The 16,399-nt window shown below is 50.2% G+C and overlaps 1 protein-coding gene across 4 annotated transcripts in view; it reads left to right on the top strand.

Annotated features, from left to right (window-relative positions):
* The window catches only part of ZNF516 (zinc finger protein 516), an 82,548-nt gene extending 66,483 nt beyond the window's left edge, over positions 1 to 16,065 (top strand). Inside the window, exons 4-6 of one of the 4 annotated variants that reach the window (XM_070420475.1) lie at positions 5,891 to 5,995; positions 6,818 to 6,885; positions 11,958 to 16,065. In XM_070420475.1, the coding sequence (XP_070276576.1) occupies positions 5,891 to 5,995; positions 6,818 to 6,885; positions 11,958 to 12,017 (233 nt within the window). In that variant the 3' untranslated portion in view covers positions 12,018 to 16,065. Of the gene's footprint in view, positions 1 to 616; positions 5,996 to 6,817; positions 6,886 to 11,957 lie in introns of those variants that run through there. The other 3 variants (XR_011472170.1, XM_070420477.1, XM_070420478.1) reach the window with 3 other exon arrangements.
* The last annotated feature ends 334 nt before the right edge of the window (positions 16,066 to 16,399 follow it).

Genomic DNA, 16,399 nt, shown 5'->3' with positions numbered 1-16,399 from the left:
AGCGTCTAACCTGTGGCCCTGGGGCTGCCTCCCGGGATGTTCATTTGGAAACAGTTCCACCTCCTCCTCGCTGATGTTGACAGGAGCAGGCCGCCTCCATGGCACTTCACCTCTTTGGTATTTTAAGCAAAGTTTCGACAAATGTTCATTGTCCCTTGTTAAGTTTTATTCTTATACGTATACAGTGGACCCTCGGTTCTCAAACTTAATTCGTTCTGGAAGGCTGTTCAAGAAGCAATTTGTTCAAAACCAAATCATTTTTTTTCCCCATTGGAAATAATGTAAATTAAATTAATCTGTTCCAGACCCCTAAATGATTCCCTGTTTTAACCTTTCTTATTCCTATTACTCTGGAAAATTAGCTTCTATCATACTTTGCAATTATTTCTCTTTGAAGCTCTATCACTGTTTTCACAACTTTTCTTTCCCCTTTGCTGCTATCACTAACCTTGTTAAGACCCACAGTGACTTACTGTATATATTTAATAATAATAATGAGCAGCCACAAAAGCAAAACTACCCTGAAAATATTTCACAGCACAATTTCCTGAGATGCTAATAAGTGAGGTGTAGCGGTAAATTGACTCAACTTGTGCATTCTCTCCTTTGTTTGTAGCTTGAGAGACACGTGACTGATCATACAGGTATTAGCATGAAAGGGTTGTTGGGTCGAGAACCGAAGTTTTGTTCAACAGCCGAGACATTTTCCCCGTGAACAACTTGGTCGAGAACCGAATTGTTCAAGATGGGAGACATTCGAGAACCGAGGTTTGACTGTATATAATTAAAATATATATATATCTAGATACATCAGTGTGCCAGCATTATTAGTAAGCAAAGCCTCTGTAGACTAGAAACGTTCCATCTAAAGTTTGGGGAATGGACTTTTGCTAGTTCTGGAAAAAATATTCCTTAATGCTTATTTCCTTTCCTGCCAGTCCCTCAGTGTTGACACCTAGCAGTAATAACAAGGGATCGCCAGCAGGTTTTCACGTGCCCCATTGGGTATGATGCCCTTGGTCGTGAGTTGAAGGTCATGCTCACTGCGCACCAAGCACCCTGGGAAATCTGAGTGTTTCCCATGAAAAACCACCCAGACAAACCCAGCCCTGTGGAGTCTGCCCCTGAGTTCTCACCTTGGGCGGTCCTCACCGGCTTGGACAGAAGTGTCCATCTGACACCTGCACTTTCTCTTTTTACACCTGCACTTTCTTAAAGCAGATTCCCGTGTACTGTGACCTTTGAGAACTGGCCCCTCAGCACCCATTAAGCTGGAAGCACTTTGGGGGATGGGGCTCAGGGGTGGTGAGGTCATGTCAGCAGAGAGGCACCCCGAATCCACTGTGTGATGGCGCTGGGCAGACACGTGCCAGTCTAAGTTCCTGCTCTTCTCCTGTGACTTTGGGACCAGCCCAGGTCCACAGGCACCTGAGCCACCTCGGTCTGGCCAGCGATGCTTTGCTTCATGTTGACCCTTAGAGAAAACATGGGGTGTTTCTCGACTAGGAGCAAACGAGGGCGTTGCACAGCCTTGGAGACTGTCTGGTGGAGCTCGCATTGCATTCAGCCTCGGCTCCCATTCTGAAAAGTACTGAGCCATGTGGGTCCTGCTCACATCACAGCCAGCACTCCCTGTGAACTTTGCGGAGTAGAGCCGAGGGCCTGGGCGCCCAGAGGTGTTGCGAGGCTTTATGCTGGGTGTTCGGAAGATGCGGTGAGACCCTGTGGGTCCTGGTTAAGGTTCTCACCCTGTCTCCTGGCAGAGGTGCTCTGTGCCTAACACGTGCCTGGGCATAAGCCTCCTGGTAGGTGGTGAAACAGCTTCCGCACAGCTCATTGTTGCACTTTTTCTGGTCTCAGTTCCATCGAGCGAGCTCGACACAGTCAGCCGTGGTTTCCACTCGTGCAGGTCATTTGCTGTCTAACGGATCGGAAGTACACAGGTCAGACTTTGGGATCTGATACTGGCCTCAGTTCTTTAGATACAAATTTTCTTGGACCCGAAAGTGAGACGCTCTGGACCCAGGTGACAGGTGAGAGTCGGCGGGTGCCGGTCCAGTCCTTCCCCTACTGCACCCTCACGGCGAGTGAGCGACATGTTTGTAGTGTCTCAGTGACCTCTGCCCCGTAACCCGACCTGCAGTTGAGTTAGTTCCAGCCCCATGGCTGCACGGGTGACCCAGACCCACACCAACACACCACGCCCATCCTCAGGTCTCCCGTGGTGCCCGGCGGCCTGCTTGTGGCTTTTATTGTTTTCCCCCCAAAAAGAAGTGAGTTTGAAGTCAACGTTTTAAGAATTTCAAATGACAGAGATAGAAATACAAAGGAGCTTGACATATTTTCCTTTCTCCTTAAAATTTAAAAATATAATTGATCCTAAGGCTTAAAAAAAAAGAAATTATTTACTTTTTAAATGTGAAAAGTGCTCAACCTTCTGTAACGCACCTGTGATCTCCTGGACGCTCACCCTTCTCACATTTACACTGACATAGTCAGGACTGAGTGTTTCCCTTCGCTCCTTTGGGGGTCGCTCAGGGGAAGTGTTTTCAGGTCTTGAGTGCTTCTCCACTAACAAGTGCAGTTGTAGCATCAGAGCTTCCTGAGCGTGGGGAGGGACCGAGATCCGCTTCTGCAGGCTGCCATGTGAGCCTGCCGGTAAGGAGGGACCCGCCTCCCCCAGGTGACCTTTTCCTCTGCTGGGTCCTGGTCTCAACTCAGGGACGGATGAGAACCCGCCTGAACCCTTCCCATGACAGTGCGCTGCCTCCTGCCACGGCTATCATACTCTCCTGGGGTCCTGCTCCCGCCCAAGCACCCAAAGCTGGACAGGTTCCCACAGTCTGACCTTTGTACGTCGCTGATTCCTTTTCCTCCTTTGCAAGGTTGTTTAGGAAGCTCTCGAGGTGTTTGTTGCTGCAGAAGGCAATCCAGAGCCTGGGTGTGGTCTGACTGAGAGGTGAGAGGTCCCTGGGGTGACCGGAGTGTAAATGTCCTTGTTAGGGAGACTGCCTGTTGCTGCAGCTCGGGCAGGGGCGTCATCACAGACATGTCGCTCCACGTGCCAGTAACCTCCCCTTCTGAGGTTTGCTGTCCACTGTGGCTGCGCCCGCTCCTCCTTGATCCTGTGGGCAGTGGACCCTTGCATCCTGAATCTGGGTTCTCTCCTAATTCATCTCGAGTCCAAATCACGTTTATTCTCTGAGTCTGTGGGCACTCTGGCTCTGATGCATTTACTTTTTGTCTCCTCCTGGGGTGTCATCTGCGAGTGAAGGTCACGTATACCCGTAGTGTTGCCTTGCAGCCGGGGAAGGGAAATCCTCGGGAGAGAACCTTCCAGGGGAGGAGGAATGCATTGTTGTGTCTGTGATGCAGTTGGCGCTGCCAGTGAGATTCTGTGATTTTTTTTTCAGTGACGTTTCCATTCACACAGCACATTGCTCTCAGGCAGGGTCTCGAAGACATCAGGTGTTTTCAGGAGGGAAGACAGTTCTCAGAGACCTTTCCCCACACATGTTTCAGGTGGAAGATGCTTGTGAAGAAATGATAGTCTAGAAGTGCTGCCAAAAGAGGAAGGCGTTATGAGGAAGTGACGCTGTCCCTTCCCTCGGGCTCGCCAACTCACCTTTTACGAACGGAAAAAACATTGTTCCACAGAGTGGCTGCCAAGTCTGGAAACGTGACTATAACATGAATGGTTTGTTGATAGAATAGTAATAAAATAACAAATCATCTGTGTTTCCAGACTTGTGGCTAGCCAATGGTATATGATAGTATGGGTTTTAGAATAAAAAACTAAAGCTAACGGGAATGACATAGTGCTGGATAGAATACTAGGTAAGGTCTTTCTTATTGGCCCTTAAAAATGATCCCTTCTACCAGGGACGCAGTAATATGATGATTTGAAAGACTGTGCTTCCTTGGCCTGAATCTTTCAAACAAGGGTGAGCATCTGACGAGGGTTAGCGTCCCTGGAAGGCTGGCCAGGCCGCTTCCTCCCTTCTGACTCCACTTTGCACACCTCTGGTATCTGGGTTACAGTGTTAGCGTTGCCGCTCACCAGGTGGGCTTCAATTCTAATGAAGTTCATAACCTTTTGATTAACTCAGAATTTTGCAGTAGCTTTGGCATAATATTATTGACCACAAAGGACAAGGGTCCTTTCTTTAGGAAGTAAAGAGAAAATGCTCTGGCAGAATGCGCAGGGAAGCGTGTGTGTGTGTGCGTGTGTGTATGTGTGTGCACGCATGCTGATGCATCCTTAATTGAGGAAGTAAGAATGGTGAGTAGAGGAGTAGTTTGGATAGGAAGTAGCCAGCTGAGAGATTTCCTCAGGGAAAAAGTGTTATAATGACTTGTGTTTGAATGTGACTTCAGACACAAGTGCCGTGCTGTCTGTCACCATCGTTAGCAGGTGTCTGGTGTAGGCAGGGCCTGTGCGTGGGAAGCAGTCTGATTGCACCTGGGAAAATGGAACAGCCACGGTGACCGTCAGAGGAGGTTTCCATGGGAGTGCCTCTGGGTGGTGGAAGGGAGTGGGGAACAGGGTGCTTTTTGAGCTCAGAGTTTCCTGGACCCAAATAAGGAAGGAAAGGCGTCCCTGAACACAAAGCCAGCGGTGTAGCCATTTTCACACTGGACTTGTGTACTCAGACTCAGTGGAGACGTGGGGACGTGGGTGCCAGACCCTGCAGGAGGGCCTCGCTCAGAAGGGACAGCCCTCCTGAGTTTTCCCTCCACCCATGCGCTTGCTGAAAACTCTTGGGAAGAGGAGCCCACGGGTGATAGCTGAAGTTGCTGAGTCATGCTTTTCTTGTACGTTGCATGGGGTCCTTGCCAACATTAGTGAGTGGTTTTCCATTAATGACAGTGGGACAAGTGTTGGTTATGATGTGTCTTACCCTTTTTGCGTTCCTGAACTGAGAACTGGGAGGGCAAGTTCTTGAATTTCTCTGAGGCCCGGGTTAATGACTTGTCAACGTGAGAAATCAGACAGGTCTGCCTGCCGGTTCGTGCCTTTCTTTGCTTCTTCTCTCCATAAATGCTACCTGCAACGTATCAACGATGTGTGTTGTTTTATCTGTGGAGGCATCTGAATTGGGAATCGTGACTTGGGTTCTGCTGATTTGACTAAGACCCTTTCACACTAAAATGTCACACTTTCAGTCCATCAACAGCTCACTGAGCTTCATTTAAAAATGTGTTGCTTCAGAGGTAACTCTAGTGAGTAGTTTCGTGTCTTGTTCCTCCATTGAGTTGAGTTACCATTGAGCTCAGGGAAGTCTCTGTGGAGCCACCATGCTGTGAGAATTAGCCTTTTCTTCAAGACAACGTAACAGGAAAGGTATTCAGATGAGTGAGCATATCGGCCTCCCTTTTCCGAGCAAAGCTGACTGCATTTAGGATCAGAAGGGAACTTGAGGCCAGTGCTTTGGCCCAGGGCCTCATTCCCAGGTGTTCCCTGTGGGCTCCGTGGGGACAGCGTGGGACACACAGGTACAGGCCCAGTGGGTGAGGTGTTGATGGCTTGCCCCTGGCCCGTGGCCCAGCATATCGACCGGGGACGGGCCCGGCCTTGCTGCCTCCGAGTTCCGGCGCCCGGTCTGGCCACCCAGTGTCACTCCGATTTGCTTGGTGTGCCGCTGACAGAGCCTGAGAAGGCTGGGCGAGCATCCAGCTGCTCGGAGCCTCACACCTGACAGCCGCCGTTTCGGGCTCATCACGGAGTGAGTTTAATTCGCTGTAATTCATGCTCGCTCGGGGCCCTGCCTGTGCCTGGCTCTGTCAGAGGAGCCTCAAGGAAGGTAGCTCCCCTCAGGTCGCATCAGACAGACTAATGATGGTTTCCTCTCCCCTCCCCCATCTGCACCCCTTGGCCACTGCCACCCAGGGACGCCCCGGACGCAGGCCCGCCAAGGAGACTTCGTCTGTGTGGAGTGCGGGAAGTGCTTCCACCAGCCCAGCCACCTGCGGGCACACATGCGGGCTCACTCAGGTACGATTCGCCCTGTCCCTCCGTCCCTCTGTCCCTCCACCCCTCCCTTCCTTGTCCACGTGGGGTGTGGGTGTCCTCTGCAGGGGTTCATCTGCCCCCCCACCCCCACCCCGGTCGTTGACATACGGACACCTAGGCCCTTATGGGGGGCGGGGAGGGTGACGCATCCCCTTCTGTGACTGTGCGCCAGACTCTCCTGAAACGGATTTTTCTTTGCATCAAGTGCCATGTGGTTTAATTTGAGATAAGCCTGTTTGCAAATGTTTCGTTTTAATTAGAGAGTAGACTCCCCAGAAATGAATATGCGAATGAGCTGTGCTGCCACCAGCACTCACGGAAATCAAAGCCGCTGTCAGTGTGACAGGCGCTGGGCCCCCTACAGCGTGGCCGGGACCCTCTGGAGGCACCCGGGAGGGATGCGGACCCCGGGCCCATAGGAACTCGCGGCCCTGAGACCGTGTCAGGCTGAGAAGCCACGTGTCACCCACCGGGAGCGGGAGGCTGGAGGGTCCGTTCTCAGAAGTGTGAAGGATCACACGTAAGCCGGTCTGATGTGAAATGACAGGGGCCAAATGGTAAGTGAGGCAGGAGGAGGGTCCCTTCCCACCGGCTGGTAATTAATGTTGTCAGTGAGGCTTTCTTCAGCAGCCGCGTCTGAATTAAAAAGGGCAGTGGCCCCGGGTGGCAGCATCACAGTCCCTTCGGAAGTGTGATGGTGAATTGGTGTTTCCCAGCCCTGGGCTAGGCGCTGGTGTCTTTTTGTGTGGAGCGCTTGATCCGTAATGGTCCCGATTACCGCTAACACTCCCCTTGTTCCCACAGTGGTGTTTGAGTCCAACGGCCTCCGAGGTGCTGACGTCCATGCCACCTCCACGGATGCCCCCAAACAAGTAGGTCTCCCAATGGGTGTGACGGGAGGTTTGGGTTGCAGCACGGTCACGGGAGCATGAGCCGAGGTGCTCTCTCTCGGGACAGACGTGCAGACACCTGCTGGGCTTGGATGTGGAGCCTAGGCCTGCAGGACAGCCCAGTGCAGGGGACTGGAAACCGGCGCGGGGGTGGGGGGTGGGGGTCATCCAGCCGCTCAAGGTCTTGTTGGGGCTGTGGGAACTGGGAGAGACTGGTGAGGCCCAAGACCTTTGACATTCACACTCTCACCCCGGCTGCTTTTATATGTTTTCTTGAGAATAAATTATGCTTAGTCTCCTCTCTCAAGACCCATATTTTTGTATTACTCCGTGTCCTCCACATCACGTACTCTACCGCACGGCCGTGGTGTGTGAAAACATCCGTGTCCATGCACATGTGACCATGCTCCTGTGGCTTTTGTATGCGAACCACTCGGTGTCGGCACAGCATGGCGGAACTCTTGGAACCAGCGGTGATGGGACTGTGTGCCTTGCTCTGCAGTGGGGACGCACTCGACATCGTCATCGGTGGTCCCCTGTGCCATCCTGGGCTGAGGGCACGTGGTTTTAAAGCTCTCCTTCCTTGTTGTCCTCCTACAGAATGTCACTGCCTCCCTCTTGTTCTCCCACCAGCATTTTCTGTGTAACATTCTCGCCTTAGGACGTTCTGAAACTGCAGACGCTCCCGTTGTGAATGCACAGGGGTGTGTTTGCCATCAGATAAACATCAAGCCCCATCAGGTGGTGAGAGGGAGGAAGGGCTCGCCCCTGCCCCGGCAAACCCAATCACTGGAGGCATCCTGCTTGCTGACGATGAGGGGGATTGGGATGTCAGAGGGACTGCAGGCATCCTCTAGTCTTCTTCACTGGACGAGAATGGCAAGAGGTGACAGGACCTCACCAGGACCTCCTGTGAACGAGGGACTGACCTGCCCAGGGACTTCCGTTTTTAGATTTATTTCTGCATTTTTAGAATTCCTATTGTTGTTCAAAGCCTGTCTTCCCATGTCGTTGACAAAATGCCTTCCCGTTTGTTACCATGTTTTACTAAGTGACTTTTCTCTCTTTAATAAAACTATAGTTTTAGAATGTCAAGCAGTTATTTCATGATGCTGTGACAACTTATGAAATAAATAACAGCTTGCAGAATGCCGAATTAGAAGATTTCCCAACACATGTGACCTCGGCTCGAAGCACTGTCCTTTTTAACAGAAATCAGCCCCGGTGACAAGAGGCACCGTTGCGTCTGTGGCTGCGTCTCAGCGAGGTCGTGCCATAATTGGAGAATTACATATTGAGATGACACCATGAGTCAGTCCAGAGGGTTCCTACGTGCACAGACGACCCATTAAATCCACCCGAGACGTGGCTTTTCGATGCGTGTTTGACAGGGGTGGGAGCCCAGGCAGATAGGAATAACGCAGCGAGTCTCCGGGAACACACATCCATTTATTTGCTGCCTATTAATTCTGCGGGAGCCTCTTTAAAATGCTTCTGTCATGGGGAGAAGTAGCTCAGTAAAGCCAGCCACCCGGCCTGTGTTTTAAATCATTTCTGTGTTGCTTATAGTTATGCTGGGAATTCTTAGCGGCGTTAGTCACCCTGGACTCTGACGGAGAAAAGATGCGTTTACATTGTCTCTATAAACTCCGTTCTGCTATTTTATCCTTATTCCCTACTAACCTCCCGGTTCCTGCCCACAGTGACGCAGGGACTGTTGGTGGGAGGCTCCCATGGTCAGCTGTCCTCCTCGGGCTCAGGACGGGCTAGCTCAGGCCGGCGATGGGAAGGCCGAGCCGGGTTCACACGCCCCTCCTGTGCGGGCAGCTTGCTGGCTCAGTGCCGCATTCGAGATCCCGGCTCTGAGAGCACTTCGGGTCCTTGTGTGTGAAATAGCTTTTGTTGGCTAATCACTTCCTGTTCTGGTCCTTTAGGGAAATTCCATTTTCCTTAACCTGCTTTGGAATTGAAGTGTCTGCCAGGATTGAAGTGTCACCCGAGAGAAGGGGTGATGGCAGGTTCGGCTCTAACTCCCACCTTCTGCCTGTTAACTTCGCCCGAGTCTGCCATCTATAAAATAAGGACCACAGTGACACTTCCTGTATTCTTACTGTGAAAACCAACATAGAAAGTGGGCCGTGCCCGGCGCACTTCAGTCGTTGCTCTTGTCAGTTATTCTAAAAACGAATGACCATCCTTACTGACGGGGGAGACTCGTGTGCAGGGTGAGTGCTCGGGGGCCACGCATGTGGGTGACCAGGGGGACGCACACCTTTCCCTCTGTATGCGTGCCCGTCGCTGCTGCCGGACGAGCTGGGACTCCTCTCCATGCCTCTGTGCTTTCCTGGGTGTCCTCGGCCTGTCAGGACCTGGCAGCAGGCTTGGTCTTGTTTTGTTTTGCAGGCTGTTAGCTAGTTGCTCCTTATTGGGAGGGGACAGGGAAAGATTAGTTTGGGAACAGTGTTGTCAGCTTAGATGTCGTTTCCTTGCGTGGCTCTCTGTTCAGAAGACCGCATGTCGGTGGAGACGTCATCGTTACGTGGGCACCCAGAGGACAGCTGCCTTTGCCCTGTTAACACCTGAGTCTTCTGTGCTGGATAATTGAGACGGGTCCTCACACACCTGCACCTCAGTGAGACGGGTCCCGGCAGGAGGTCCAGGCACATGGGCGGAAACTGACGAAGTCAGTCAGGTCAGAATGAACACGAGCTCCAAGGAGAGGAGAAGGGATTCCTTTGGATGTGGTTTCCGCTGTGACTTCTCTTCTGTACGTCCTCTGGTTAAGCCTCTGCTGGGTTACAAGCACGCCCTTGGTGTGGGGCTCCCAGAAGTGTAGTCATTGCTTCACAACACACTCCTCTGATGGACAGCGTGGGAGGGTCACTGAGACGGAAGTTCAAGTTGTGGATTCAGTAGTGGGGCTGCCGGTGGGTGGCTAGTGGGCACACTGTCTGTTCTCTGGGCGTCTCATCCTTTTGCTCTGTTGTGAGAGGGCTGTGGGGATAATTCTTCCAGTTCTTGGGCATGAAGCCACTCACTGTGCTTGTGTTTTGATGATAATTCTATTCACAAAGGTAGCTAAGAGTTCAGGGACACTTCTACATGGGGGAGCAGTTTATGCCTGTTGTCACTTTGAAGATGCGTTGACATATGTTTAGCATGATTAATTTCTAATAATCACCAATAGTCATCATTAGAAAGAACCTTTGTGAAAATAATATGCTGCAAAGTGGGTATCATTGTCCTATAATGTTAGAAAAAAAAACAAAACTAAGGGTTTCTTAGTGTTGTGGAGAAATGTTTTTTCACTATAACTGGTTGTGAAACATTAGAAATTAAAGTTTAAAACCAAGGAAAAAATTAACCCTCTCTCCCCAACCTCCTGGGTTGGGGGTTTAAAAGACCAGACTGATTTTTGCTAAAACGTGAAAACTGGAGTTTTGATTGGTTTAGATTCTTTGCTAAAGTTTAAAGACTATGATTAATACATGATTTCTTATTATTCTAAATGTTATTTTAAAACAGTTAAGCTGGGGAAATAATTCCATTAATCAAAATAACAGGAAATGAGAAAACAATGGCAACCTAATTTGTCTCGTTTTCAGCTGCGGGTATTATAATGTGGATGATGGGACTCAGGTAGGTTGGAGTGTTTGGACATAGGCACAGTCTCTTTTCAGTATCACTGTTGAATTCTCAGATCCAATTCCAGAATTCAGTTCATTTGTCTTCACAGTTTGCTTCGTCATAAAACCCAACAAACATCTTGAAACACACGGGCCATTTTTCTCTAAGAATGACAAACTACAAACGTCAGGACGGTCACTGGTGAGTCACCCAAGGTGACCCACAGTGACAGGAGCCCTGCCTGTGTCCGGCTTGTTGGGTCCAGGCCGTGATCAGTAAGGCGCTGCGTGCAGACTGGTTAGGCAGCCTGTCACCACCCGTGCCGATGGGCGCCTCTTCTGAAGGCCGACCGCCCTCTGAGGGCTGAGGGGTCCCTGTGTGTGCTGGGGGACAGGCTTTCTTGTATGCGTGCGGTCAACCCCGGACGTGAGCACAGACAGGGCCCCTTCCTTATAAAGACAGAAGGGGAGGAGCAGACCTCATAGAGCTCCAGAAGTCAGCATCCATCCCTAGAACATTAAAATGCCTCAGAGAAAGGTCATATTTCTTTCAGCAACACTGCAAAGACCACACACCGCAAAAAAGAAACGCCTGCTTCTCTAAAAACACTCTTCTCGCTTTCTGATGACTCTTTGTAGGGGGGGAAAAACCCAAACAATGTGTGCGCTCTCAGAATGCCCTGTGTCCTTTTTGTCCCTGCGTTTCTGACTCCTCGGTCCCACAGCTGTGTTTCCCCCTTTGCCTGATTTCTCAGGTGAATTCCATCCATGCCTTAAAAACCCTGTAGGACTGCAATGTTCAGTAGTAAAGTGTCAGTTTTAGGGAATCAACATGTGAAAACAACTTTCTCAAACAAGGAGATGCTGTTTGAACACCTCCCTTCAATTATAAAGAGAAATGGGCACCTGTGCATCTAGATTTGGGGGCTGAATTTAACAGCCTCATTCCTCAGGTTACCTAGGTTCTGCAGTCTTCCTAAACCAAATGTTTGTAGCCCTGGCTGGTGTGGCTCAGTTGGTTGAGCATCGTCCTGTGCACCGAAAGGTTGCCGGTTTCGTTCCTGATCAGGGCACATACTTGGGTTTTGGGTTCCATTCCTGGTCAGGGCACATGCCAGAGTTTCGGGCTCTGTGCCCAGTAGGGGGCATGCAGGAGGCAGCCTATCGATGTTTCTCATCAATGTCTCTCTCCCTCCCCCTCTCACTTCCTCTCTCTCTAAAGATCAGTGAAGACATATTTTAAAATGCATCCTGCTGGTGTGCAGGGAGCTACAGCTAAAGTCAGGGTCTTTGCCGACCCAATGAGGTTGCTCCTCGAAGGTCATGGTCTATGTTCTTGGGTGTGGGTAAGAAGAGCCATAGGAAATACGCACTCAGAAACCCAAAGGGCAGAAATGAGCTGTTCTGTTGTCTCCTTTTCTCATCCAGGGGAGAGACCTTTCTAACCCAGATGCCGTCCAGACAGTGCCTCTCAGAAAGGGCACCTAAAGACTCGTCTCCAGCGAACCCGGTGCCCCGTGACAGCCGTTCGCAGTCCCCTCCTGGATGTCCCAGCTGCCTCCCAGCAGAGACCCTGACCACCCGCCCGAGGAAGAGTGGCCGCCCTCCCCACCCGCCACCCCTCATCTTAGACCGCTGTGCTGACCCGGAAGCTGCAGGGCCAGGCCTCTCCTGGCCGGACGTTGAGGAATAAATAAAGACGCTGAACTCTAGAACTCCATGCAGATGTTCCGAATGCGTATGCGTGCTCGTCGACCATGGTCCCACGTTTCCTGTGATAGACGGTGGCGTTGGCAGGCACAGCGGGAGCACACGTCTGTGCTGCTCACGACGAGTGGAGACACTGGAAAAGAGCTGCTCACGCGTGTGGGACCGAGTGAAGCCGTGTGTGCAGGACTGTGGGGCCATGGCGGGGCTGGGGTTGAGCTGACACAGTGTTACTGCTGTGGCCTCTCCCGTCTTACTGGGTATTTATGTGGTGAATGAGACAGGAAGGAGGGGGCGTGCAGGTGCTGTGCGTACCAGGCTGGGTGGGGCGGGGTGGTGGCAACCCCCCCCCCCCCCCCCCGTCCCACCGTTAGGTTAGGCCGCCTCCCCGGGGCCCTCTGCACCCCCATTGCTCCTTTCCTTCACCCCATGCCTGTGCTCAGCGTGTGGGTGGGAACATGGCCATGGGGATGTTTCTGTTCTGCTTCCGGAACAGAGCGAGTTGAACACTAAGAAAAGCAGGCTTCTTTGTTTATTCTCAGGACCTCTTGTAACAGGGCTACATTCTGCAAACTGCTCACAAAGGAAGGCTGCCCGTCTTAACGCCATCCAGGTCTGGACCGTTTTGGTCGTGCAGGAGAGCCCTGGGAGACTTGGGGGCCCATCACCCTGAGCTGGTGCTCTGGAACCTTCTGCTCTCTCTCCCTGCCTCACCCCAGCAAGTAGGCCTATTTCTCCGAGGGCCTGGTCCCCTCCTGGTGCCCCCCACAGGACGAGTGAGCATCCTCGTTCCCAGAGCATGGAGGTCCCCAGGCCCCTGGGTGGGGTGGTCGGCTCTATATACCTCTTCCTCAGTCAGGCAAATCTAAGTTTTCGTGGTGGGGTTAAGGCCCCCCAACAGAGGATCTTAAATCCTGCAGTGTACGCAGTGAAGATCCCAGTCCACAGATACAAATAGTTTCTTTCCTTGGTACCGTGACACTCGGGTGATGACGGTAACCTTTCTGAGAGTTTCAGACGTTTGCACATAGGATTTTATGCATTATCAAAAGTTATTGCTGCCTTGAATGAAAATGTTCTGTGAAATTTTTTGCAAAAGCTTTACTAGGTTTTTTTTAATTGTGAAATTTTGTAAAGGCAGGAAGTGGATTAAAATGAGCATGCTACATATATTTTTCAAAAAAGCAATAATTTTACATGTACAGAAATTATCCTTAACCTTTAATACTGGTGAGAGCGACAGTTTACTTCATACCGTAATGGGTTAGCGCAGTTTTTGTAGAAAATGGGCTTCTGATACAAAGAGTTGTTTAAACACACACAAACACACACACACACATACATACCCTAAAGTGTGGTTTTTTTTTGTTCTAATGATTTGTTGAATTATTATATTATTATTATTGTTGTTATTGTTATTAGTTAGTGTTTGATTCTGGATTCTACTTGTTACTGAATTTAAATTACTTGACGGTTCAGGTTACTTTGCAACACTTGGAAACAATGCAATGTAACTGGCTAGTTTATATATATATATGTATATGTGCATATATATATGCACATATATACAGCACATACACATATGTATATGTGTGTATGTATATCTAATTTTTACTTGGTTTTCCTGATATTCTTACACCAGATATGCACCAGAATGACCTGTCTTGTCGGTGTAATTGGGAATGTCCTTGCAAATACGGTTAAGCGACTGTGACGGACTGTTCTGTAAAGTTATTTTGAGCAGATACATTCCTCTGTTCACCTGAGAAACCACAATGCCTTTCTGTTGACTTATGTTGGATCATTTCGATACTTTTCCCAAAGTGATCATTTCTGCATTTTCTGGCTTTTCGTTTCTTGGCTGAAAGTGAAAGATGACAGTTTAGGAACACACAGGGGCTAGTGACTTAGTCCTGGTCTGTTTCTCTGAGTTTTAGTTATTAAAGAAAGTCTGTACCCAAAGTGACACGGAGGCGTCGTGTCCCTTCTTACTGTTGGAAAGCAGCACCCAGGAGCCCAGCTGGCACTCCGAGCTGGGCGTGTCTTCCCGGAGACTCCTCCCTGGGGAGCCTGGCGGGCTGAGGGGTGGTTCCTGGGCGTTGGCAGAGGGTGAAATCGTAGGGCAAATAATTGTGAGCTGCAAGGAGTCCAGAAATGAGGTTTCTACTTAATGACAGAGACGGGAGGGGACCCCTGAGAACGCCCCCCTCTGAGACACACCGTTTCCAGCCTGACTGTGGTTCCTTCTTCCACTGATCATCAGTATTGTATTGGTTTGTGAATGCCTTCCTGTCAGCCCTGCCGTAGTATTTAATATGATTTGTGTTTTCTTATTTATTTAGCCAATGTGTTTCAATTTGCTTTCCTTCGAACGATGATTTCCGCGTGATCTCTCCTGTAAGTCACCTCTGACTGTTCCAGCCTTTTCTACTACCTCTACCGATCTGCTGTTTCCTCGATTCTTCACAGGATTTTACAGTGTTGGCGTCTAATGTGACTTGGACAATAAAGGGTATGGTTGTCTACTTGCAGCTTCTCCGTGTGTGTCCCCGGCGCCACCAGTGGCTCCTGGCGTGGCTGCCACTCGCTCTGCTTCTCCCATTCATGTCTCCTACTCATTGTCGCCTTCAGATAACACACAGATGATGAGCTGATAGAGATCTTTCAGGTTACTCACTCGTACTCCTTAATTTGAAGAATGAACATTTCAGTTGCCCGAAGAATTGGCTTTTGGGCAGGTCCACGGCTCGGTCACTTTTCCACCTGCTTCCCGGGCGTGCGTAGAGCAATCTTAGGTGGACAGCTTCCACCTTGGTCAAAACACAACATGCATTTTCAGGCCCACGGGGTTTGGCCGTTTTGGTTTTGGAAAGCATTAAGTGCTTTAAGGGGTCCCCCCAATAGTTATTTATTTTCTGAACCAAGAGAGATACTGGTTTCCTGAGAAGAAGGTTTTCACAGAGATTGCACTGGGAATCCACCTGTGGCCACCTGGTGAGAGAAGGAAGGTGGATCTTGCCCAGCCCGGCCGCTCTGCCACAGGGCTTCCGACGTCCCACAGACAGCCATGCCAAGGCAGGTGGGCCTAGTAACTCACTCAGCACCCCTGAGGGTGGATTGTCGGGTGCTGCAGGGAGCAGGTGGCACCTCCCTAGGGTGCCGGCTGGCTCTGGGAGCGTCCTTTCTTCCAACCGAGAGAGAGTGTGGCTCCGAGGATGAGTGTGGGCTGCATCACAGAGGGCACCGCAGCCTGTCCGAGCACTTCCTGCACTTTCACAGACACATTCCTTGAAAACAAAGCCGCTCTCCCTTCCCCTGCCCCCACCGCAGAGGTTTCAGGCATGTGCTCAGGAGAGGGACCTTGTCTTGGAACCAGTGTACCTTCCCCTCTGAAGGTGTCCACCTGCAGGGAGTGCTCGTGCTGCTTTGCTGATTTTGCCTTTGCCGAGTTCTAATTGCAGAACATTTACTTCACTGAGCAAAGAAAGGGAACAGCAACAGGCCAGGGTGTCAAGGGAGGGTCCCCGCACACCCAGAGCCCCCCGTGCCCGTGGGCAGTGACGGGGAGAATGTTCATTCTTCATCAGTCTTGCTAATGATACTTTGAGGCAGTAAAATGCAAAAGACCATAGAATTTGTATTTCTTTTTTTAAAGACAATTTATAACATTATATTTTGTACTCTTTATATTAGAATTTGTAACTAGATTGATGTATTTAACTATTTCTGAAAAAAAAAAAGTTCAATGTTTCAGTTGTGTGATAAAATATTTAGATAAAACATATTCTATTGGAATTTGAAATCAATAAAAACATCTTGGAGTTCTTGAGACTTGTTAGACCTTTTTCCCCTACTTTAGGAGGTGGCTTAACTCCTCTGTGGTTTTGTTGTTGTTGTTGGCTTCATGCACTGAAGGGATAGTGGTCTTTCTTTAGGCAGACGCCTTTTCAGGATGACTCACAGACTAGTTCATCGAGAAGAATGCCAAGGTGGCCGGAGCACTTTCTTCAAGTCTTCTGTGGACTCCAGGATAGACACACGCTTAAACAGATTTTTTGGAGGGTGACTCCGTTTCTCATTTTCCCCAGGCCATCTTATTCCCCACACGAAGCCCGCACACGGCTCTTACACTGAATCCGAGGAAAAAGTACCAAAACCTTGGG

This window comes from Myotis yumanensis, unplaced genomic scaffold, assembly GCF_028538775.1.
Source record: "Myotis yumanensis isolate MYYU_CA2020_CCGP unplaced genomic scaffold, mMyoYum1.0.hap1 SCAF_7, whole genome shotgun sequence".
NCBI classification, from domain to species: domain Eukaryota; kingdom Metazoa; phylum Chordata; class Mammalia; order Chiroptera; family Vespertilionidae; genus Myotis; species Myotis yumanensis.
Note: the sequence above shows the minus strand (reverse complement) of the source record. Positions and strands in the feature narration are given on the sequence as shown.